At 37.6% G+C, this 24,354-nt stretch overlaps 1 protein-coding gene and 1 long non-coding RNA gene across 5 annotated transcripts; both read left to right on the top strand.

The window, feature by feature from the left end:
- Positions 1-18,933, top strand: LOC144202847 (voltage-dependent calcium channel subunit alpha-2/delta-2-like). 2 transcript variants are annotated; one of them, XM_077725905.1, is made up of 38 exons: positions 1-425; positions 4,568-4,649; positions 7,030-7,146; positions 7,312-7,371; positions 8,156-8,200; positions 8,831-8,966; positions 9,042-9,173; positions 9,245-9,302; positions 9,375-9,425; positions 10,074-10,173; positions 10,262-10,423; positions 10,945-11,055; positions 11,137-11,215; positions 11,289-11,338; positions 11,459-11,548; positions 11,912-11,977; positions 12,086-12,160; positions 12,240-12,314; positions 12,436-12,507; positions 12,678-12,749; positions 12,986-13,047; positions 13,209-13,285; positions 13,365-13,425; positions 13,506-13,603; positions 13,678-13,768; positions 13,849-13,911; positions 13,983-14,086; positions 14,193-14,291; positions 14,391-14,482; positions 14,653-14,700; positions 14,806-14,877; positions 16,373-16,525; positions 16,813-16,865; positions 17,316-17,371; positions 17,777-17,900; positions 17,992-18,101; positions 18,190-18,272; positions 18,505-18,933. In XM_077725905.1, the coding sequence occupies exons 1-38, from the start codon at positions 307-309 to the stop codon at positions 18,598-18,600; spliced, it is 3,294 nt and encodes a 1,097-aa protein (XP_077582031.1). In that variant the 5' UTR covers positions 1-306; the 3' UTR covers positions 18,601-18,933. The 2 variants fall into 2 exon arrangements, with proteins under 2 accessions (XP_077582031.1, XP_077582030.1); XM_077725904.1 differs by lacking the exons at positions 1-425; positions 4,568-4,649; positions 7,030-7,146; positions 8,156-8,200 and having other exon boundaries at positions 7,328-7,371.
- A 2,315-nt stretch (positions 18,934-21,248) lies between these two features.
- LOC144203679 (uncharacterized) lies at positions 21,249-23,952 on the top strand. 3 transcript variants are annotated; one of them, XR_013327746.1, is made up of 6 exons: positions 21,249-21,425; positions 21,605-21,693; positions 23,058-23,101; positions 23,397-23,483; positions 23,550-23,707; positions 23,784-23,952. It is a non-coding gene; the product is annotated as an uncharacterized LOC144203679 (long non-coding RNA). The 3 variants fall into 3 exon arrangements; XR_013327745.1 differs by having other exon boundaries at positions 21,250-21,425; positions 23,763-23,952; XR_013327744.1 differs by having other exon boundaries at positions 21,257-21,425; positions 23,550-23,952.
- The last annotated feature ends 402 nt before the right edge of the window (positions 23,953-24,354 follow it).

Genomic DNA, 24,354 nt, shown 5'->3' with positions numbered 1-24,354 from the left:
AGGAGGTGGTGGTGATGTGTGTATGTGGGAGCCGGAGCAAAGACGCTGCAGTGTCTTGGCAGCTGCATTCTACTGTAGTGCATCTCTCATCGCTCGCTATGCCTTCACGGCAAAAGCCTTTCTCCTCCCCCGCGTCCACTCTTGAAGACGTAGAGATGAACTCGCTGTAAACTGACACGGACAACGGTCAGCTCGACAGCTCGGACCTGGTCCCCCTCCTCCTCCCTCCTTTCCTTTTCTCTCCATCCTTTGCCTTCTTCTTCGCATCCATCCATTCAGCCGTCGACCCGCGGATTTGAATGGAAGATGGCGAGGGGCGGGAGGTGTCTCAACGGCGTCCGCTTGGTATCTCTGCAGATCATCTTGATGCTTGGAGGCGCGGTGTGGCCTGGCACTGAGGGACTTACCTTCCCACAGCAGTACACGTAAGTGAACGCCATGGGGCAACTTTCGTGCTTGTCCGCTTCAACTGACACAAAACACAAGCCTGATTCTGTAATTAAGATCTTATGTAATATTTTCACGGTGATGGTGATTATACAGCAATGCGTGCATGTGTGTGGAACAATGGTATTTAATATAGACACTCTAAATGCAGCAAAATAGTACAGTATATATCCCATTCGTTTCCATTTCACTGCATCAAGTGTCATCTCTTTCAACTTTAGTCCAGAGGGGGGAAAAAGTGTTTTCCACCACCAATAGACTTTATTTTCATTTTCTTGTTCCAGATTTTACACATGTTGGGAAATATAATTTTAAGGCCAATAACATTGACATCTTATCATTCATAGGGGAATTTAACCGTAAGTCTAAATAGTGATTGGTGACAATTTGGGTCATGTACGCAAATACTCTGGCCTACATGTTGCCAGCTCTACATATTATTAGTATTTTTATATCATTCAGTCATTTTGGGGGTGCTGGATCTTATCCCAACCAACTGTGGGCAGCTAGTGAGGGACACCCAGATTTTTCTGCCTGACAATAGCAAGGTACAAAGAGACCAACGCCATTCATGTTCCTGCGCATACTTGGGGGTAAATTAGTGTTCAACCAGCCTACCCTGCTTGTTTTTGGTATGTGGAAGGAAAGTACCCAGAGAAAACCCACACAGGTCCAGGGAGAACATGCAAACTCCACGCAGGAGGGTTGTAACCCACTGGGAATTGTAGTCTCGATCTCAGAACTGTAAGGTGAATATGCTAACCTAACTTCCACTGGGCCGACAATCATACATAGCCTATTCATCATATTTTTAGGTCATTGTTAAGGGAATAAATACATTTAAAAATGAATTAAATGTTAATAAGAAACACAATACAATGATTAAAGGGAGATAATAAATACAGCTATTCAGAGAGCTGGAGTTTTCAGGCAAAAGATGGACTATTCACTAGTCAGTCAGTCGTACATGTTGTTGACAGTTATATCAACCAAAACTAATACTACACAATTGCTAAAATATAAAAAATAATCCATAAGAATAGACTAGCATCGATCATCTTCTGCACCCATCCTCATAAGGATTGCGGGGGGTTTCTGGACCCGAGCCAAGTTGACTTCAAGCCAAAAGCAGACCACACCCTAGACTGGTCGCCTGTCAGTCACTTTAAATTGGCCTTAGGTATGAATGTGAGAGTGAACGGTTGTCCGTGTCCTCGTGCCCTGCCACTTTTCGCTTATTCATGACATCAGTGCTTTGCTTTGAACTTGTAACCTTTCGCCTTTCGCTGATACAGTACAGCAAGACATCTAGTAGTTGTGTTTTAAAGCCACTCCCCTTTCCCCAGCAGTCAGGCTCTTAGAACAAAGCCAGATGATCCATTCATGTCCTAACCATTTGCACGTCAGTAGTATTGACATGTATGTTATTGTACATACTATATACATACATGCACATTGGATAATTGAAAGAAATACAAATTAATAATGCACTGAAGTCCTGTAATTATCCATGCTGAAAGATTATAGCACCTGAAGGGACAGAAATCGATCTTTATTTCTTACAGTGCAAAACTGAGGACACACTATAGATGACAATGACCTGCAGGAGAACAGAGATTACTTAACTAATGAATCATTAGACAGTGATTAGTTAATCAATATCTTAGAATTGACCGCAGATCTTGTACCTCATTACTTATTCCTCATTACTTGTGAAGCAGCAGTATTGAACAATGACCACTCTAATTTATTTATGATTATATAAACGTTAATCACTCTTTTTGTGGCACCACCCTGTGTGCTATTGATTTTGTGATTACTTCTCTTTTTCTCTACCTTTAAAGTGGAGTGCCCCCATAAAAAGTAAACAGAAACACTGTTCAAACTGTTACAGCTACTGTTTGATAGTATTAAATATTAACACTGATATTTGCAACTGCTGCATAACAGCTGATCTATATTTTGCGTGTTTTTTTCCAAGTTTTGAATCATATTCCTTATAGTCGGACTCAAATACACATTTAAGATGAAGCTTGGGTGTATTTGACAAAAACATAAAGAAATGTGTTATGTATGTATGATGGTTCAGTTAAAGTTAAGTTAATTAAGGAGTACTTCCTACTTGTGCAGGTTGAAAGATGAGATCTGTTATTGATTGCCGTGTTCAGTTGTCAGATCCAATCAGATGGGTGCTTCATAACAGAATGCTCATCTAAAAGTATATTCGAATTTTATTTTTCAATTTATTTATTTATTTAGGCGCTATTCACATGTCAAGTTTGCATGTTCTCCTAGTCCCTTTTTGAAGGGCTTTTCTGCTGGTTCTTTGGTTTCTTCCCACATCCCAAAACACCCCAAATTTCCCATTGGAGTTAAATCTTCAGGCTTCAATTCAACAGGAGAGAGTTGTTGTTTACAGGGAGGCTGATATTTTGTGTTTAGGTGTGTAAAGCACTGGGAAATAGTCATCTGTCAGAGTTGTCTGGTCCCTGATGTTCCTATTTTAATCTGAATTAATGTTCCTCTTTTGACTGGCCTATTTCAGACCAGGCTGGTACTTATTTTAGATGGAATCCCTTCTAGACATTAAGTTCAACTTGGGGTTGAGCTCCCCAGAATGAATATTGAAGGTTTGATCCAGAACATGCAATAATATAGGCTTCTTAACCAATTCTGAACATGAGCAACCACTGAAGCCAATCATAGATCAGCCAGCCCAATCAGCAGAAAACCCATTGTCAGGATTCTGTCTAAGTAGACATGTTATACATCTTCCCCTTTGGCCCCACTGACTGCAAGTCTTCTTTACATTGAAATAAACTGAACCACACATAACTTTGTGCCATCCCAGTATCCAATCCCCCCCCCCTTTTCCAAGTCTGTGGCACTGCTATGTGACCCCCAGTCTCATAAAGGAGCATTTATGAGGTCGGAGTTTCAATCCCGCTGCAACCATCTTCTTCCTGAGTTAGAGGAAGGCTGACTCAATTCACACACCATCCAAGTACATGTCACATGTCTCTTGATGGGAATTCCAGTAAGCACTTTGGAACTCAGCCTCTCAAAGTTGCATGTACATTAAAGCCCACATAGTATACATTTTTAAAGCTACGTCAAAATGGGTTTCCATCATCTAAAACCGCTATGTGTAAGTGTGTATCTTTCCAAAAGATCACAGTTTTAAACGCATTTTGCCGTCTCAACAGCGCTTGATATAAAATAGCTCTTTTGATGCGTGTTCTGGGTGTATGATTGCCTTACACACTAGACCCATCAGGCATTCCAATTCACAAGGCAAAACATTGGCATACCAGGCAAGCATATTGCCTTATACCCACTGAAACTATAAACATTTTACTCACATTTTCATCAATTTCTCTGTTGAATAGTAGCTAGAACTCTAGCTACAAGTTTAAGTTCATTGGCAAAGTCTTTATCCCAGGTGTAATTAAAACGCGTACACCAATGGGTGTAATATTAACGTTTTCAATCTCACCCTCCTAGATGGTAATCTTGGCCAAATATGATGCTCATACATCCCCATTTGTCTGTTAAGCAGGATGTGCTGACTGATCTAACCCATTGTTACAGGTCCAGATTAAAAATTAGTACTAGTACTAAAAGTACCACTACTAAAAGAAGTACTATATTAGATTAGATAACTTTATTCATCCTGTATTTGGGAAATTTCACTGTCACGGTAGCAAGAGGGTGAGAATACAGACACAGGAAAAGATAAAGATTATTATTTTTCCCCATATGTATCAATATGATCCATTATTTTCACACTTCCGGTCCGTGCACAACTAACCAGCAAACAGATGCGCAAACGAGAGAAAATGCAATGCTTCATTTTACTTATTGTCACATTTAAGAGTTCTGCTATTGTGGAGTTCTACATTCGACTAAGTAACATTTTTAATGATCTTTTAAGGTACACATAAAAAGCAAATATAATGGTGAAGTAACGCCTTTTGGCACTGTACTTGTATTAGCATGAAAGCCTATTGTAACATATGGATCCAACTTTGCTGCATGTACACTGTACAGTATATAGAGTTGTGAGCATTGAGCGGAAATTCAGTGTGCGTTCTAGTCAGGCTGTGATGTTTATCTGCAGGATAATGCACTGGGCGAGGCGCATCGAACAGGAGATTGACAGAGTCTTTCAGCACATCAGTGGAGCTCAGCAACTGAGAGGGGTGAGTGTCATACTCTATCTTTTCTTTTTATATTCAGCTCTAACTCATTCGGGATGCATTAAGTCCAGGAGACATGTGCCGAGCGGTGTGCAAAATAAGTGCAAATCACAGGTGCACTGCACATGACATCAACCTTTTAGTCCTTTTTTTTTTTTTACCTTTAGATGTTCTTAGCAAAGCAATAAACATCCATTAAAATTATAACATTGCACTTTGCTTGAATAGACAAACATCTTTTGTAAAAGCTTCTGCTGTTTTAACATTTTAATTTTTGATCCATTTTGTAAAGACATTGCAAGAGCAAAAGAAAAATAGCCTTATTTTACAATTAGCATGTTTTTAAAGATCCTTATTTAGTATTTTAATTTTGGGGGTTGTAGTCATTCACTACCTTTCCTTACAGTATTCATTAGATATATTGTGCCCATAGGAAAATTGTATGTTACATTAAATCTATTTATGCCAATAAAAGGTTGACTGCGAATTATCACTGCCAACCCTCCCATTAAAAAATGGATTGGACAGGTATTGCTGTCAACAGCAGTCAGTGTTAATTTAATACACTACTGAAATTTTACTCCTTATAAATCTCAGCGCATAGTCCTCTTCTATTTATTTTGTGTTTTTGCTTAAATCTAAAAGGGATTCTGAACATCTTGAATCAAAAGAGAGAAAAAACAAACTGAAGAACAGAACACCATCCATATGTATCTTTAGTGTCATATATTCTTATATAGATGCATTATTATTATCACAATGTTAACGTTTTCTAATAGTACTTATTTTATTTACTTTATTTTAATTTTAATCATATATTCAAAGCTGATTTTCCTCTATTCATACATCGTAAAAAGTGTGTATTTTTCACTTTAAATACATATATGAATGAAAAAACTAGTACATAATTATCCAAACACTTTAATCAGTCTTTTAACTCATTGGCCTCAAGGTATAACGATCAATGTACATTTTTTTCAAATTTGAATGATTGCAAGTAACTAATAAGAACAACCATATAAAAAATGGCTACAATTATTGCAAGACTAAAAGATTTTCGGTCATTTAGAGCCCAAAGGTTGTAGTTTGTTTACCACTCTTTTTGAGAAAATCTAATTTACATTGCACAAACTGATCACCCGGTAAGAAGATTAGATTAAAACTGGTTCTCCCTTACATGTCCTTGTTATCCTCAACACAATAAATCTCCCAATAGAGAAAAAAACACCAAAATAAAAGCAACAAATATGACCTGGTATAATCCCTTGTTCACTCCAGTTTACACGCCCAGTGTGGTGTTAATCACGGTCCGTCTACTGAAATAAGCGTTGCATAAAAGCTTTAGAAAAAAAGGGGAAAAGAACACCAAAGACACATCCGTGAATTCTTAATTTAATTTTCAGCCCTCACTTGATTTCTCTCAGTGATCATAATGCACGACTAAACCCTTTTTTGCTGCCAGAATAAGCATGAAACAATGATTATATGTAGATTTAAGCATTTGTCTCAACTGGGCTGGAAAAGGCCGCTGTCTTGGCAATGTGGAGCACAGATCATGTGAGTTGGGGCAAGATTCATGCTGGGGGAAGATGTGTGGGAGTGTAGGCAAATGTCCTCTCTGTTTGTGTCATAGCTGAGCAGATGGTCAGCCTGCAGCCAACACTAAAGCCTGGATAGGAAATGCACTTGTTCATTCAAACCACACTAATTCCTCCTCCATTGGCTCACAGCGATGCAGAAAATAATTTGGATAAGGAAAAAAAAACCATAATGGCTTTGAACATTTCCTGCAGTCATTTGGGCAAAGCAATGACAATTAGTTTTTAAATGAGGGGCTCTTGTTTTCATTGTTGGCCATATTAAAGGGTAAGAGTTGCCCATAGCGGGACATTTACAGCGGTAAACGACATAAATTGCACTGCTTTTCCTATGTGTGGACCTAGAGCAGACATGGGTGGGCAAACTACGGCCCGCGGGCCACATACGGGCTCTTAGGCTTTTTAATCCGGTCCGCCGACGTTGTCCAAATGTTTTGTTTTTGTTTTTTCAACAGTAAGAGGCTAAATATTTTAGTTGTAAGAAAGTGAAAGCAGTTAAAGCCTGCCTTTGCTTATACTGACTGACTTCCCATCAAAATGGGACTAAAATCATGTTTAGAACTTTTAAAATGTATTTTAATAACAAAAGAACTACCGGGTGGACCTCAGTGAAGTCCAAAGTGTCAAATTCAGTAACTAACAGGGACTAGAATGATAAATACTAGAATATGCAGATGATTAGTTAACAATGACAGCAAATACATAATAGAAGGCATTAAAAACAACATATTTGTAAGTATAAAAGAATATAATATGTGCAAATGTCCTCATATGATGATTCATAGATATACAATGAAGAAAGAAGACACTTTAGTCTGGTGAAGAATCAACCGCGAAAGATTGTGGAGAAGGTGGCTTCAGATATTGAGAAACTACTGGCTAAGAAGCGCAAAGCTCTCGAAGTAAGTCTGAATTTTACTCAGTGGCTGTTTTTTTCCCCGTAAAAAATTCTCATAACAATAATTGTTCAATAGTAGATCAAGTTGACCATTTCTTGTAATTTAAATCATAACAAATCATATTCATGCACTGAAAATTACCATGATCATCTCTGTGTGTTTCCACAGAGGCTCGCCAATGAAGCGGAACGACTCCAGCTAGAACATCCCTGGCAGGATGGAATAAAGGTAAATGCCATTTCTAAATAATTGTTATATAGCTATATTTTATATTCAATAAATGGATGAATGTATTTGAAACCAGGAACCCAGAGCTGTGAGGCCAACACACTAACCACTCGTACCACCGGGCCATCTCCTTTAAATATATTTAATAGCATTTTTATAAAATATTATATTGTACACAGTTGAATAGGGCATGAACACCCACACACACCCACACACACCCACACACACCCACACACACCCACACACACCCACCCACACACACACACACACACAAAGCCACAGGGTGCATGCAAGTACAAAAACTCTTTGTATTCCTAAAATTGTACTCATCGAGTTGCCTAAAAATATTCCATTTAATAACTTTTTATGTAGATCATTATTACAGAAGCTATTCGTGTCGCTCCGATATCTTTTTATGTGACAGTCAAGGATGTTTCAAAGACTGCAGAAAGACTCGGAACGGAGAGAAAAAATAATAATATTTTGAGATCAAATGTGGTCCGAAAATAGACATATATCAGCCTCTGAGAAGATGCCTTGCTTATTCTAAAGTATGTTAGAGCTCAGAAAAAATGACGTGAACAGATGGCAATGCTGCCTGAGCCTGCCTGATTCATCATGTGCAGTATTAAGCCGCAAACACTGATTACACTTTGCCGTCAAATTTTTTTGTGAATGTTTACATTCACTGTTTATTTGATTGCTGTAATAAGTAAGAAATATGTTGATATTGTCAAGAGGGTTTATTATATGTTTAAAGTACTTTCCATACATGTGTTTCCAGGAGCTGGACATGGCCTATTATGACTCAAAAGCAGAGCTGGATCATGTGAGTGCAAGATACAATATATGTACAATCTATATATAACATTGTGGTTCTAGTTTTGTGGAACACATATCGCCACCTCATAGACATCTTGTCTCCCATTGGATACTTTTACAAATTTGCAACACAAGGTGCAGCAGGTTAGCGCGTCGGCCTCACAACTCTGGATTCCTGGGTTCAAATCCAGGTCATGTCTATCTGTGTAGAGTTTGCATGTTCTCCCTGGGCCTGCATGGGTTTTCTCTGGGTACTCCAGTTTCCTCCCACATTACAAAAACATGCATGGTAGGCTGATTGGACACTCTAAATTACCCCTAGGTATATGGATGGTTCAGGGTGTCCCCCGCCTCTGGCCCGGTACAGCTTGGATAGGTTCCAGCACCCCCCGCGGCCCTAGTGAGGATAAAGCCATTCAGTTAAGGGGATGAAATGAGAAAATTAACACATTTTCTTTTGGTAGAGTGTCAATTCTTTTGCAATCACATATGCAGACACAATATTTCATACTTTGTGTTTCTTTTCAATACTTTTGACGACCTTTGAATATATCTTGTTCACAGATTTCTACATAAGGCAAGTGCATTATCCAGCTTCTAATTTATATACATTTGATGTATTTTCCAACTATAATAGTACTCTATGGATGGAGAAGGTGAAGTGGAAAATCCTTCCCACATTAAGCTGGAGTTTGTGTACGACCCCAATTTCAAAAACAATGTCAACTACTCCTACACGGCTGTTCAGATTCCGACAGACATTTATAAAGGAGGCAAGTAAAGTTCACCATTTTAAGGGTTTGAATCTGCTTCAATCCGTTATATTTCAAATTTTTATCTCCCATCAGCTCCAGTTATTCTCAACGAGTTGAATTGGACCCAGGCATTGGAGAAAGTATTCATGGAGAATAGTCGAGAGGATCCATCGTTACTGTGGCAGGCCTTTGGGAGTGCCACAGGGGTAACTCGCTACTACCCAGGTAGATTTTTCACTTTCAGTCAGCGGCATCATATCTGAAATGAAAAAGTATTTTGTCTGTTTTGTTTGTAGCCACGCCTTGGAAAGCGCCTGATAAAATTGACCTCTACGATGTCAGGAGAAGACCCTGGTAAATCAACTCAAAGATTCCAACCATCTCTAGCAGCCTGTAATTGTTACCATTTTCTTGTTTTACACTCAGGTACATTCAGGGTGCTTCCTCCCCCAAGGATATGGTCATCCTTGTGGATGTGTGAGTTATTTATTCTTTTCTTTATACTGTACAATGTTTAATTTGTTTTATGACCAAAATGAATGGAAAATGTCTAAAATAATCTTTTCTAGTTTATACCCCCTAAAATGAAATTGATAAGCTTCAATAACTTCTAAATTGGTGCTTGTAGGGACATCAATTTTATTTCTCATGTATAAGTCATCTAAAAACACATTAAAAAGTGGAAAAGACATTTATTATGGATTATGGTAATTAGACACAGCATGAAATATCCCACTTTACCCCAAGATTAAGTTTGATTGACGTAGTGCAAATGGTAAAACAACTATTTATCCATCAGTATTGAATTAATGCAAATAATTAGCACAACTATTAAAATTTATAATACTTTTTGTACCTTAGTAATCCACACACTGGAACTACCATAATGACACTGCGAATTCCTGTCAGTTGAATTTTTATAATGTCTAGTCTGTGTTAAAAAAACAAAAACAAACATGCTTAATTGGATTAAAGACTAAGAAGTACAAATACTATGCACTTTCAAATGTATAGTTAAAGTAAGAACTCTTCAGAAGGAACAAATACTCAAGGGAAGTAAAGTATGAATCCTTTTAACTGCTGTATTTTTCTATGTGCTAAGCAGTCATGTACTTCTTCTTTCAGGAGTGGGAGTGTCAGTGGACTCACACTTAAACTGATTAAGGCCTCAGTGATGGAGATGCTGGACACGTTATCTGATGACGACTATGTCAACGTAGCCCGGGTTGATCTCTCTTTATTATTATCATCATAATACCAGGTTTTTCTATCAACTCAGCAATATATTAAGTTAATACTCTACACTGTTTTAGTTCAGCGAGAAGGCAGAGGCAGTGGTTCCTTGCTTTAAACATCTGGTCCAGGCCAATGTGCGTAATAAGAAGATCTTTAAAGAAGCTGTGCAGCAGATGCAAGCCAAAGGCACAACTGACTACAAGTCTGGATTTCATTTTGCCTTTAATCAGCTTTTAAATGTAAGTGACAGTCTTTGAAATCACACACATCAAAACAAGTTTGTTTTTTTTAAATCAGTGTTTTTATAACATTTTTTCATCACACACATCCAAACAAGTATTTTTTAATTAGTGTTTTTACAACATATTTTCAAACATAACTACACTATATGTTATATTTAATAACTTACACTATAAAGACCAGGTATTTCCAGTTCAAATAGATAAACTACAGTTTTTTAGCAAATAGCAAAGAAAATTCCAGGGTAATGCTTTATTTGTGAAAAACAAGTTTACCGGTTTGACGATTAATTATCTTATCTTTGTAGTGTAATCAATTAAATACAGGTTGTAGGTAGTTTGCAGGTCTTTACAATTATATTTAATTATATTCAATACAACATCTTAGCTTCATTAGAATTGGGGTTGGTAAGACCTTTGGGCACTCTAAAAACATGCAGAGAAACGTGCTATATATGTACTACACATTAATCTTTATCTTGGGACTAGCTGTGAATGTTTTTGTTTCTTTTTTCCGTCAGAAAACAAACGTCCCAAGGGCCAACTGCAATAAAATCATCATGCTTTTCACTGACGGCGGCGAAGACCGAGCTCAGGATGTCTTCATGCAGTACAACTGGCCCAACAAAACGGTTGGTTTCTTCCTTTACATTCTCACACTTCAATTTAAAGAGGTTGGCCGTCATAATGATTTTTTTTTCATTCACGGAAAGGTTCGAGTTTTCACCTTTTCAGTGGGCCAGCACAACTATGATGTCACACCCTTGCAGTGGATCGCATGCACAAATAAAGGTCACTTTAACTGTTTTTGACGTTATGTTGGTGTTTTCCAAACCATTTCTTACACGCAGAATTCTATCACCAGGTTACTATTTTGAGATCCGTTCCCTCTGCGCGATAAGGATTAATACACAGGTGTGTACTCCTGGTAAACTCTCATATGGTACCCATTCACCGTCCACACACCTCTACTTTAATTTGTCCTGGTTTGTGTTCCAAAGACACAGCCACTAATGTCTGTTTTTCTTTTGTCAGGAATATCTGGATGTGTTGGGACGCCCTATGGTTCTTGCAGGCGATGAAGCCAAGCAGGTCCAATGGACTAATGTGTATCAGGATGCTTTGGTGAGGCTTCACCACCCCACTTTGTGGAATACAGTGGTACCTCGAGATACGCGCTTAATTCGTACCGGGACTGAGCTCGTATGTAGATTTACTTGTAACTCAAATTAACCTTTTATATTAATTAGTTTATTAATTTGTTCCAACCCTCTGAAAAAACACCCAAAACAGGATAATGGATTGGAAAAACATTATTATTTGTTCTAATTCACCATCTATTTACAAAGTTTCAAACAACTCGTGGTTTAATAGTACTAAAATGTATTTAATATTACTAAAATTAGACAGATTTCGTGGAGAGAAGAAAAAAATTTTTTTACATGAACTTTGATTATGATACGGTATTTTGTCCTTTGGTCTTTTCAGGGTCTTGGGATGGTAGTAACAGGGACTTTGCCTGTATTTAATCTCACCATGGATGGAAAACTACAGGTAATACAATTTCAAAACCATGATATATTTGTTGTTTCATATTTATAATTTGGATTTAAATCAGTGGTTTTGTGCTGTTACTAAAAACATTGAATCTTGTGCTCTTAGAACCAGCTCATTTTAGGTGTCATGGGTGTGGACGTGCACCTAGATGAAATCAAGCGGTTGACGCCACAGTACACTGTATGATCATTTTATATGAATCTCATTTTGTAATTGAATTTATCACATATGTTTCATATATGCCTTGTTTTCCCAACAGCTCGGGGCCAATGGTTACATATTTGCAATTGACCCAAATGGATATCTTCTGCTTCATCCCAATTTATTGCCTAAGGTGATGCACAGCCCATATATTGCTTTTTATATGACTGCATTGAATAGGGATGAGTAAGGCTTTGCAGACACTGTTTAGTATTCTTGGGGTAATCAACATACGGGTATTTTCTATCTCTCAGCTGGTGCACCTCCCCGAGCCTGTCACACTGGACTTCTTAGATGCAGAAGTGGAAGACAGCAATAAAGAGGAGGTGAGTACCATTGCACCAAAACTGTGCATTTTTTTTTAATGTGGCCTTCTTCAGCTCAAGAGTAAATTATTTTCGGGCCAGTGAGCACAATGGCTGGCCTCGGGAAAACCGAAATATTTGCTCAGGTAACAGGTTTTGCAACTAACATGAAATGACATGATGTGCTGTAGATCCGACGACAGATGATTGATGGACGACCAGGTGACATGCAGATCAAGACTCTTGTCAAGTCAGTCGATGAGGCAAGTAAAATACAAGTAGCTATAAAGCATCTGGATTCCAAGACATCTTTAGAAATCTGTCACTAACTTCAGTATACTAATAGATGCACCTGCACAATCAAATTACTTGTTGCACCGTGTTAAAAAATTGGCAAAAAAAAGAAACAAAACACCATCTCATTAAATTCTTCAACTGTTCCACATACTGTGCATGTATTTGTTGATCAATAATTAAGTCATGCCATTTCATTTTGTAGCAATACATTGATGAGGTGAATAGAGGTTACACTTGGACTCCTGTCAATGGAGCAGATTACAGGTGAGCTTACTTGAAGTCAGTGGCGGGCCGGGAATTTCAAACTGATGCCTTCAGTGCTATGTCTGAATCAATCCAACCTACAAAATCTATTTTATGGCTATAAAAGTCAACAATATATCATCTTGAATAAACCATCACTGTGTCCACCCCAAAACTTACAGTCTGGGGCTAGTACTACCCCCCTACAACGAGTACTACATCCAGGCAGACCTCAACGATGTGATGCTTCAGCTTCAGTGTAAGTACCCACAGGCTAAAATTGCTAAGACTGCAATTAAAATGGTATAATCAAAATTAACCCAGTTTGTTTGGTGCAGACATGCAGTCATTACTGCCAAGCTCCTTTGAATCTTCAGGGCATGTCTTTCTTGCGCCAAGGTGACATATTCCTACTCATTTGAGTGTTTGTTTCCAATTTCAAATAAGAGATGCCAACATATATCTTGTCCTCCATGCAGGGAATACTGCAAACGTCTACAGATTTCAGAAAACAACACCCAGTTTTTGCAGAATTTCCTGTCTCTGATGTTGGAAATTTCTCCTGAATCAGATGAGTGTAAGCTGCAGCCTCTGCAATAGAAACACCCATCACTGTTAAAGGGTCTACATATTTTATTTTTTGAATTCCAGGTGACCAAGGGCTTATTCACAACCTAATACTGGATTCCAGGATTATTGGTCAACTTGCCTCACGCGTGTGGAAAAACAAGGATCTTAGTTCGTGAGTATAGCTTCACTTGTTGCATGCTAAATTAGGCTTGAGATGCAGATCTTGTTCATTTACGACATGCTGGGTTACAGGTATGGCTTCCTGGCTGTTTTTGCGTCCACTGACGGAGGCGTAACACGAGTCTTCCCTAATTTGTGAGTTGTACAAATCTCATTTGAAATAATCTTGAAATAAATTCTGAGTTTGTTTTTTTTTTTATATGAAGAGCGGCTGAAATATGGGACGAGGACCCGGAACCCTTCAATTCAAACTACTATCGAAGGAGCCTTGACAACAAAGGTTACATGTTCCGAGCTCCAACTAGAGAATGTGCGTACATTTTTACACAACTTTTAATGTATGTATTTTTAAAGAGGGTGAGGGTCCATGAAATATTTATTTATTCTTGTGTTGTTATTGCTGTTTTTCTGAACAGATTTAGATGACATTTTAGGACCTGAAAACAGCACAGTTGGAATTCTGGTCAGTTCTGCTGTGGAGGTTAATTTAGGAGGGAAACTACTAAAACCTGCAGGTTTTGAAAATTTCTTTTTACACAATATTTGGCTGTTTATTTAGTTTTTGTTTTTTCTCATTGGCTTTTCTCCGTTGACTCCCTTGTTTTGACTGTTAGTTGTGGGAGTAAAGCTGGATCTTGAAGCATGGGTGGACAAGTTCAAAATCCTAGCCAGCAACGTGTCGGATAGCCGACAAGGCTCACACAAGGTAAGACCCCAACATTTGATACGAAGTTTGATTTATTTAATAAGGGAAAGCACACATTTTGTACAAAATCTAGCAGGGGAGGAAGACCTTTGTGATGAATCTTCAAATCTTTATCTTGATATGTTGGTGTTTATTTATCTACACATTTTCTTAAACATTTTATCGTGCAGTGCTCACCAAGCGGGAGCTGTGTGATGGATTGTGAAGTCAACACTGACGTAAGAACTTCATGTCTCACAGATCCTATATATGAGTAATTCAATTCAGATATTTTGTCACCAGAATATAGAAATAATGTCTGAACAATGTTTTTTTTTCTGCAGGACCTCCTTTGCTACCTCATTGATGATGGTGGTTTCCTTGTTATGTCTAATCAAAGAGATCACTGGAAAAAGGTCAGTATTTTGATGCATGATGAATTGGGCAACATGACACTTTCCTCTTGGCTTACATGGCAAAATGAGCAGAAGTTAAAGTACAACTGATAGGGATGCCTACTTGGTATGTATAAATATTACTCCACCCACCAATAGCATGCAAGCTTCTTTAAGAGCCTATATACTCTAAAGTACAGTGCTCCAAAACTGTACATGAATTCATCTTCTCTCGTGGGCTGGTGAAGCCCGTGCCAACAAACTATGGGCAGGTGGCAGGGTACACCCTAAAATGGTTGCCAGTTAATCGCCGAGCTATTATTAGTGACAAATAAGCTTTCAGATTTTATTGTTCAAGCTGCCTACCATGCACGTTTTGGAGGTGTGGGAGGAAGCCTTTTTGTATGTAGAGAAATCCCACGCAGGCACAGGAAGAACAAGGCTGAATCCCACCAGGGGGTAAACCTTTGATCTCAAAACTGTGAGGCGTACGTTATATCTACTCTTCCACTGTGATGCCTCAATCAGTACAGTCGAAAATAAATGACTTGGCTTTATGGAACGCTGAAGTTATCGATTAACACTAACAATTATGAATGACGTATGTTTTGAGTGGTTAGGGCGCTGGCCTCACATTTTCTGGGGTCCTGGGTTCAAATCCAGGTCGGTCCACCTGTGTGGAGGTTGAATGTTCTCCCTGGGCATGTGTGGGTTTTCTCTGGTTACTCTGGCTTCCTCCCACATTGCATTCATACAATTTAAAATGAAGAAATGTTGTTAGAAAAGTTTTGTGTTGAATTAATGATAAAATAAGAATAGACTGCTGTAAAGAGATCAATACACTTTAATCCACAGTAAAATATTAGATATACTGATTTTTTAAAGATGTTATGCTTAAGTTAGTCATAAAGATGGTGTTTGGTGAATCTGCTTTAAATGTACTTGTGATGTATACTTGTATATTTGCAGCTACTTCTTTCTGACTGTGCAGTATCAATTCATGGTCAAAGGATGGCAGCAAATGTTCACCAAACATCATGGATATGTTAAAAGCAGAAAATCAAATTCAATCCTGTAGCGCAACAAAATGCAATGCATTTCATTTAATAAGGTTACATATGTTTGCATGATGCTGATAAGAAAATGAAGTAACCAACTAAAGGGTCTTCACCCATTATTACTTACTAGATATCATAATTCTAGGCTGTATGATATGAGCGTGAATGGATGCAAGTCTCACTCCTTGTGCCGTGTGATTGGCTGGCTACCAATTCAGGATGTCCCCATATCAGCTGAGATAGATTCAGTGACCCTTGTGAGGATAAGTGGTACAAAAAATGAATGCATAAAAAGGTCAGATCAGCTTTAGACCCCATGTGAGACTTACGCGATCATCATGTTCTTTAGAATATGTTATTGACACTGATTTTCACCCAAATTTGGACCAAACTTAAAAGTTAATGAAAAGTAGCAGCACTCCTCTTAACCCTTGATATTTTTCATTTGTTTCTCACAGATCGGTCTATTTTTCGGTGATGTTGATCCATACTTGATGCACGCCCTCTACAACAACTCCATATTCAGCCGGCGACAAACTTTTCACTTTCAGTCGGCATGTGAGCCAGTCAGCAGCAGCCACACTGGTGCAGCACCTCGCCGCTTCTTTGTGGTATGAAGAAGTGTTTTGCTTCTTTTATAGTCTTTCATTATTGATAGAAACAAATGAATTACATTTTATTTTAATATAAAATGTGTTTTATTCAATAGAATCTTCCTCTAGTAGTGCATGAAATTGGTACTCTAACTTTGCTAAACAATAAATGACCTAACACAGACCAACACACAGTTTTCACACACTATGTAAATTTAGTCTCTCTCTCTTTTGAGTCATTGGAAGTATTCATTTTCAATATATTAGTTCACGAGCCCTATTTAACCCTAGAATACTTTCTACAGCCGTCTATTGCCGACATCCTCAGCTTGGCTTGGTGGACATCCACAGTGGCTTGGTGAGACTTTTTATTCCAATTAAATTTTATTATACTGTTTATAACCTAGAAGGTAACACATAGTTCACAGCACAAAAAAAAGACCCAATCTAACAGAGGCAGGCATACAAGTCGACATGTCAGAGTGCATAGGGGCACGTTAACAATGCTGCACCTGTTGGGATCAGTGTATTGCTCAAGGACACAACAAGAGACGATTGACAGCTCATTATTGTCTGAGGCTAGACTAGCCAACTCCTTGGAGAGATGCTGCGGGCCAAATAACTGCACTTCACATCAACTGACACCTCAGCATGGAGCTTGCCCTTTAAAACAATCTCAACTGTGTCAAGACCTCAATGCATGCCACGCCAAAGGCGTCAGCTGCCACTTCTTCGTGACTATTTTCAGACTAGAAGGCTACTTTTTTAAAGCACTTTTTAACAAGATGGTATGTGATCTTTTCTTCAGGTCTTTGATGCAGCAAGTACTTTACGGACTGGCACACAACAGTTGGCTACATCAAGGTGTGTGGTACAGATGACAAATCAACATATGTCTAAATATGAGAATCCATGTATGCTGCTACTGATGGTAATGGATGAGATTTATAGAATAGATTTCAATTTTTTTTATAATTTTTCGGCGGTTTTCGAGTGGTTAGTGAGTCTACCTCACAGTTCTGGTGTCGTGGGTTCGATCCCAGTTCGGTCCTCACCGTCCCCTTAGTTAGCTTGGATAAGATCCAGCATTATCCGCGACTCTTGTGAGGATAAGTGGTTCGGAAAATCAATGAATGAATGAATTTCTATAGGTAAGATGGATTTAACATCACTGTCAATGCTAGCCATTGTTAACATTGAACACTGTTTAGTGCTGAACTGTTGTAACCATGATGGAATGTCTTTGAATTAACGTTTTTTTCCTTCCAGATGACATCTACGTGGAAGGTTTTGAGATGAAGGCCAGCAGTTGTGTGACCATCCAAAGCCAGTTCTTCTTCACTAACACCACCGACTCGTATAATGTGCTGCAGGACTGTGTCAACTGTTCGCGGTGTGATTTTTTTTGTCTTTTTTCTTCCTAACTCACTCTATGAACATCCAAAATAATCTCGTTTTTTGTCTATTGCAATGCAATTTTTCAGGCTGTTTCACGCCAAGCGGATAGAAAACACCAACCTCCTCTTTGTGGTCGCAGAGACACTCTCCTGTAGTTCCTGTCAGATAGAGAGGCTGAGCCAAATCAGGACAGAGCGTATCCTTTCCCACACATACTGTACAAACACACACTGTAATATACTACATGAAAATTACCGTTGATCTCCTCAACTTACAATATTCAGTTCAGGAAGAAAATCCTTGTGAGGTACTGAGCAACGCACGATATCGGAGAGGTCCGACAACCTGCCTTGATTTCAGTGCCTTAGTGAGTATAAACACAACTCTTTAAACGTGAAAGTTGCAAAATTGTGACAAGCAACATTGCTGACTTTAACAAATTCAAATGAACCTGTTAAGGTTTATTTCCTCAATTAAAACTGAAAATAGAAATGCAATAAAAATAAAATTTGTTCAAGGGGACCGTTGAAGAAGGCTCAAAGTTGACATGACTTTAATTTGCTGTCAATATTATTAGTAATGGGTCTTTTTTACTGCAGGAAAATACTTCCGAGTGTGGACGAGCACACTTTGTACAGCCCTCATTGGGGGCCCTACTTGCCCTTCTGCTCATTCTGCCTTTCTTTCACCACTGACACATCGCCATTCATGTCCATGTTGACTGAAGGTCAGGTACCTCAAGAAAGTTCATCTTTTGGATTCAGTTTTGGTTTAATTTAGAGTTTTGAGATGATTTTTGCTTATCAAATCAAATGTTCCTATAACTGGGCATCAAAGAAGCACAGGAATTAGACGCTCAAGGCTAAATGAAGTTTATATTTTTGGAGTAATATATAGCACAAATTATGAATAATGATCAAAAGATTCTGCATGAATGAAACCCATTGGATTAAAAATGAAACAAGACATTTAAGTTAAATTCAATTAACAGCACACTTATTTATGAAATCTCAAATATTGCATTGGATTAAATTCAGAACTCAGAGTTTAATCTTGTGCAGAGTGAACAAAATACGTGATCAAAAATCTGGAGCGGAGCTCAATATTCCATGAAATATTGCAAAACATTTCTTTATCAGCCCCTGTTGTTGCATTAACATCTGATCTGATGTGAGGACACAACAAAACTACATCTGTCATTTTTGGTCCGTTTTTTTTATTATCTATCCACCTGATTCTTCAGGCCGCAGTGCCTTAATGCGGCACTCACTTTGGAAGTTCCATCGACGTTCATCCATGCAAAGACTCATAAAGTTTGATGTGGATATGCTCCACAATGAATGAGACTTTCCATGAAAGAGCACAGTTAAAGAAGCATGTGGTCACCTCAAGAAAAAGTATTAATTGAGGTGTGACCCATCTCCTGCCTGAAATCAAAGCACAGGCTATATGGCAATTTCGTACATATCTTCCATAGAATCTCTAGATTCTCGTCTTTCCTGCCACAAATGACTGAAATAAGTTTACGATGATGTTTATGTACGCGCCGTGCATCTTTGCTGTCCCCCAGCATGATTGGGAACGGTTTGCCAGAAACGTTGCTTCATGAAAAAAAACAAAAAAAACCTGCTTTTAACCCATGGCTTTGAATTTTAGATCCTAAAGCAACACTGCTGTATATTAAGCAAAAGTGTTGTTAAGCCACAAAGTATTAAGGTCAGTGTTGTGATTTTGTTTTCATGACTGGTATTTATTTGCATGATGTTTTGGAACACAGGGAGCAAGTTCTGTGTACATAGTTGGAAAGATATGAAATATTCCTCTTAGGTATAGCTGGTGGAAATGGAGGGAAAAATGTCTGACTTCAGTGAAGCCTCTTACACGTTCGTGTATTTATTCATTTATTTATGCTGTACCTTTTTAAGCATAAGAGGTGCAGGTGGTAATTTAACTGCTTAACAACATTATTTAGGACAAGTAAAAAGTAAAAAGAAATGTGATAAATATAAGGCAGGGCCATACTTTTATGATCTTATAAATGCATTTGCCAATCAAATTGATGTATTTACTTCTTATCCAATTTGCAATGTGTATTTCTTTTATCTTTCTGTTTATTTATATATTCGTTAAAGGCAGAAAGGTGTATGATAAATACACTGACATAGGCCGAGTAAGCAATTCATAAAGAGAGAAAAATTACAATGATATATTGACCATTTTTGTCTAGTATCTCTATAAAAGAATATCTTTCTTCACTTAACTTTGCTCTTCATTTGGCTTCCCATTGTTGTCGACTGGGATAGTTGTTCCACTCCTCTTTGTGCCAGCCTCGCATCCTGCCAAACTGATTTTTGTATGCAAAGCGGTCTGCAGAATACAACAAGCTTAACTTTGTAAACATTTTGTCAGTCACATTAGAGATGGATATTTCAATGTTTATATCTTTGGTGATTAAACACTCTTGATATTTTGCAGCTCTGGGTCATTATTTCTTCCACCAATGACTCCTGCCTTTTATGTATATTTGTATATATGTATATATATATATATGTATATATGTATATCTGTATATCTGTATGTATGTGTATGTATGTGTGTATGTGTATATGTGTGTATGTGTATATATGTGTGTGTGTATGTGTATATATGTGTGTATGTGTATATGTATGTATGCGTGTATATGTGTAAATGTGTATTGTGTATATGTGTGAATGTGTATATGCCTGTGTTTTTTTGGTGCTTGCAAATATTTCCCCAATATTATTCAAGTAAATGAAAAAGATAAGTACTACTGCTTTCTCTCACAGAGTGGTGGTCCAGTGGCTAAGTCAACAGTCTGCCAACTCTTTGGTCCTGGGTTCTAATCCCAGTGCGTGCAAAGATTTTCCCACTATGATTCAGGTAAATGAAAAAGATAAAACTACAAGTACTACTGCTTTCTCTCACAGGGTGGTGGCCCAATGGATAAGTCATCAGTCTACCATGTCTGTGGTCCTGGGTTCAAATCCCAGTGCATGCAATTATTTTCCCAATATTATTCAGGTAAAAGAGTAAGTACAATTGCCTAAGTGTTTAACTGAATAAGTATTCAGTGGTGGATGAAGCATTCATTTTCCCAATGTTATTCAGGTAAAAGAATAAGTATTAATGTCTAAGTGTCTAACTGAATAAGTATTCAATGGTGGATGAAGCATTTTGTCCAAAAAATGACTAAGTGTTTCACCCCATTTCCTTGGATAAAACGTTTCAACACCTATGCCGAAGGCAGTTCGGAATATAACCTTTTACATGCACACACACACACACACACACTGACTAATGCACGTTATTATGAAAACAATTTCTATTTTGTGTTTTTCTATGTTTAATGGGCGTGGCCGAGGTGAGAGTTCAAATAGTCGATGTCATCCAGCAAAATGGCGATTGAGACTGCACGGGCGCGTACTGCAGAGCTGCTCAGAGCTGACGATTTGACGAAGAATGGCTGTCAAACTTCTCACTAGACGTTGCTGCACATGTTGTATGTCGTCGTTTGGGGATTTCGAAGCCCCGGTTCTCATCTTAAGAGTGATCGTTGACGGTAGCATGCTCCGTTAGCGTGATGCAGCCATGACGGCAAAATGTTTGCAAACAAATTGGCTGCATTGCGTTACCGATCGCTCTTTGTTTTAAAACTAATCATTCCTTTGTGTGTTTCAGTCCCTCAACGAGCACCACCGACTACTGGGAAACATCAAGAATGTGGCCGAAACGACCAGAAAGGATCAACTCGTCGACGCCATAACCAAGTGGGTCATTTTTAAATAGTTCCGATTTTCCCCGTTTAACATTTAAACGTCAGCTTTCAGTATTTAAGGATTTGCGCAATTGGCTCGTTTTTCGTCCAATTTTGAATGAAATCACTAAATGACTTTGCGTTTTTTTAATTGCAAAAATCTGGATAAGTCACCCACACAAATGCATTAGTGGATGCAAAAGGAATTAACAGTAATCCCTCGGTTATCGCGGTTAATGTGGACCGTGATAAATGGAAAAACCGCAAAGTAGGGTCAACCCAATTGAATTTAATTAAAAAAAATACTATAGTGGCAAGTGGGATAGCTTCCGCTTGAGTTTCAGTGTGGCTTTTCACATTTTTCTGATTTTAAAAAAGTAATATGCCATGTAGTGGTACTAAACACTTAAATAAATAATATAATTTTAGCCCCTTAGCTTTCTTTAAGACCTCAGGGTTAAACAGTAATCCCTCGATTATCATGGTTAATGTAGAAAAGACATGGCTGCTATAAAGGAAAAATTTAAATTAGGGTCATCCCTATTGAATTTAATTTAAAAAAAAAAAACATACTACAGTGGCAAGTGAAGAGTAGCTTCTGCTTGAGTTTCAATGAGGATTTTCACATTTTTCTGAATTTAAAAAAGTAGTCTGCCATGCACTGAGCACTTAAATAAATTATATAATTTTAGCCCCTTACCTTTCTAAAAGACCTCTAGGCTAAACGGTAATCCCTTAATTATCATGGTTAATGTAGACCAGACATGTTGCGATAAAGGAAAAATTTAAAGTAGGTTTATGCATATTGAATTTAATTTTTAAAATAAATACTATAATGGCAAATAGAGAAGTAGCTTTTCACATTTTTCTGAATTTAAATAAATAATCTGCGATGTAGTGGAACCGCTAATATTTGATGGATTAAAACAATCATGTACTTTTACCCCATTAACTTTCTTAAAGACCTCAGGGCTTGGATCTTTTAACTTTTAAATGTGGTTTTGACAAAATGTAAGTGAGGCATTTATTCAACCATAAAGCAGGGGTCATTTTTGACTCGCGTATGGTAAAATAACTTTTTTTCTTGGTGTAAGAAGAGAAAAACAAGCATTTTAAGAATGAATAGATTTTAAATGATTGACTGAAAAACTCGAGGCAAAAGTATTTAGCCCCAAATGTTTTATTTTTTTTCAAAATAAAAGATTTCCCCAATTCTGGTAAAACCTTCCTTGCGAATGTATTTTTACAAAAATGCATAGATTGATTCTGGTGTAACATCCAGCACTTATCTATGCATTTTTTCAAGATAAAAGTTGAGACCTTGCAAATGTTTTTTTTTACTTAACTTTGTATATTGACCCTTTTTTTTGTTTCCAGAATTCCACCCAAGTCGAGATGGACTACACCACTCCCTGATTCTGGTAAAATCTCACTTGCAAATGGTTAAGTTAAAAAACATTTGCAAGGTCTTGCCTTTTATTTTGAAAAAAAATTGTAGATTAATTCTGGTGTAACATCCAGCACTGATCTATGCATTTTTTTCAAGATAAAAGGTAAGACCTTGTGAATATATTTTTTACTCAACCATTTGCAAGGTCTTGCCTTTTATTTTGAAAAAAAATGCATAGATTGGTGTAATAGCCAGCACTGATCTATGCATTTTTCAAAATAAAAGTTGTCCTAAACTTCATGTATTGACCCCTTCTTGTTTTACAGAATTCCACCATTGAACAGATAGTCTCAGATGCCTTAATTTTTTCTCTGCTGGATCGTGAACCAGTCTGACATTTTTCAAAATAAAAGGTAAGCCCTTCTCATTGGTTTTTTAACTAACTTTGTGCCTTAACCCTTTTGTTTTTGTTTTTCCAGAATTCCACCAGGGGGTGGAGAAGATTCGATTTTTTACGATGCTGGACCACCAACGGGAACCAATCTACAAACTTTTTCAAAATAAAAGCTGGAGCTTTTATTTTCTGGATTTCCTTCTGGTGACAGGAGGGACTACTTCAAGTTTTTCAAAATAAAAGGTGAGCCCTTCTCATTGTTTTTTGAACTAACTGTGTGCTAACCCCCCCTTTTCAGTTTTCGAATCTTCTCCACCAGGGGGTGGAGAAGATTCGATTTTTTACGATGCTGGACCACCAACGGGAACCAATCTACAAACTTTTTCAAAATAAAAGCTGGAGCTTTTATTTCCTGGATTTCCTGCTGGTGACTGGAGGAATTACTTTATTTTGCTCAAGTTTTTCAAAATAAAAGCTTTTTAAATGTATGCATGTGTGTTGTCTTTAACAAAAGATGCAAGTCACAATCAAAGTTAAAATATTATATTTACAAGTAAACATTTTAAATTTGGAAAACACTTAGAAAAATAAAATAAAAAAAGTAAGCTTGGAAAAATTAAATAAAACTTAGGAAAAAAATGAACAAAAAGGGCAATAAACACTTAGAATATTTTTTTTAAAAAGCTGGGGGAATAAACACTTAGAAAAAAAAAGAACAAAAAAAGGGCAATAAACACTTAGAATATTTTTTTTAAAAAGCTGGGGGAATAAACACTTAGAAAAAAAAGAACAAAAAAAGGGCAATAAACACTTAGAATATTTTTTTTAAAAAGCTGGGGGAATGAACAATAAAAAAATTAGAACAAAAAAGCTGGGAGCATAAATATTTT

Source organism: Stigmatopora nigra, chromosome 10 (assembly GCF_051989575.1).
Source record: "Stigmatopora nigra isolate UIUO_SnigA chromosome 10, RoL_Snig_1.1, whole genome shotgun sequence".
Taxonomy (NCBI): Eukaryota; Metazoa; Chordata; class Actinopteri; order Syngnathiformes; family Syngnathidae; genus Stigmatopora; species Stigmatopora nigra.
This window is presented reverse-complemented; position numbering and strand designations above follow the sequence as displayed.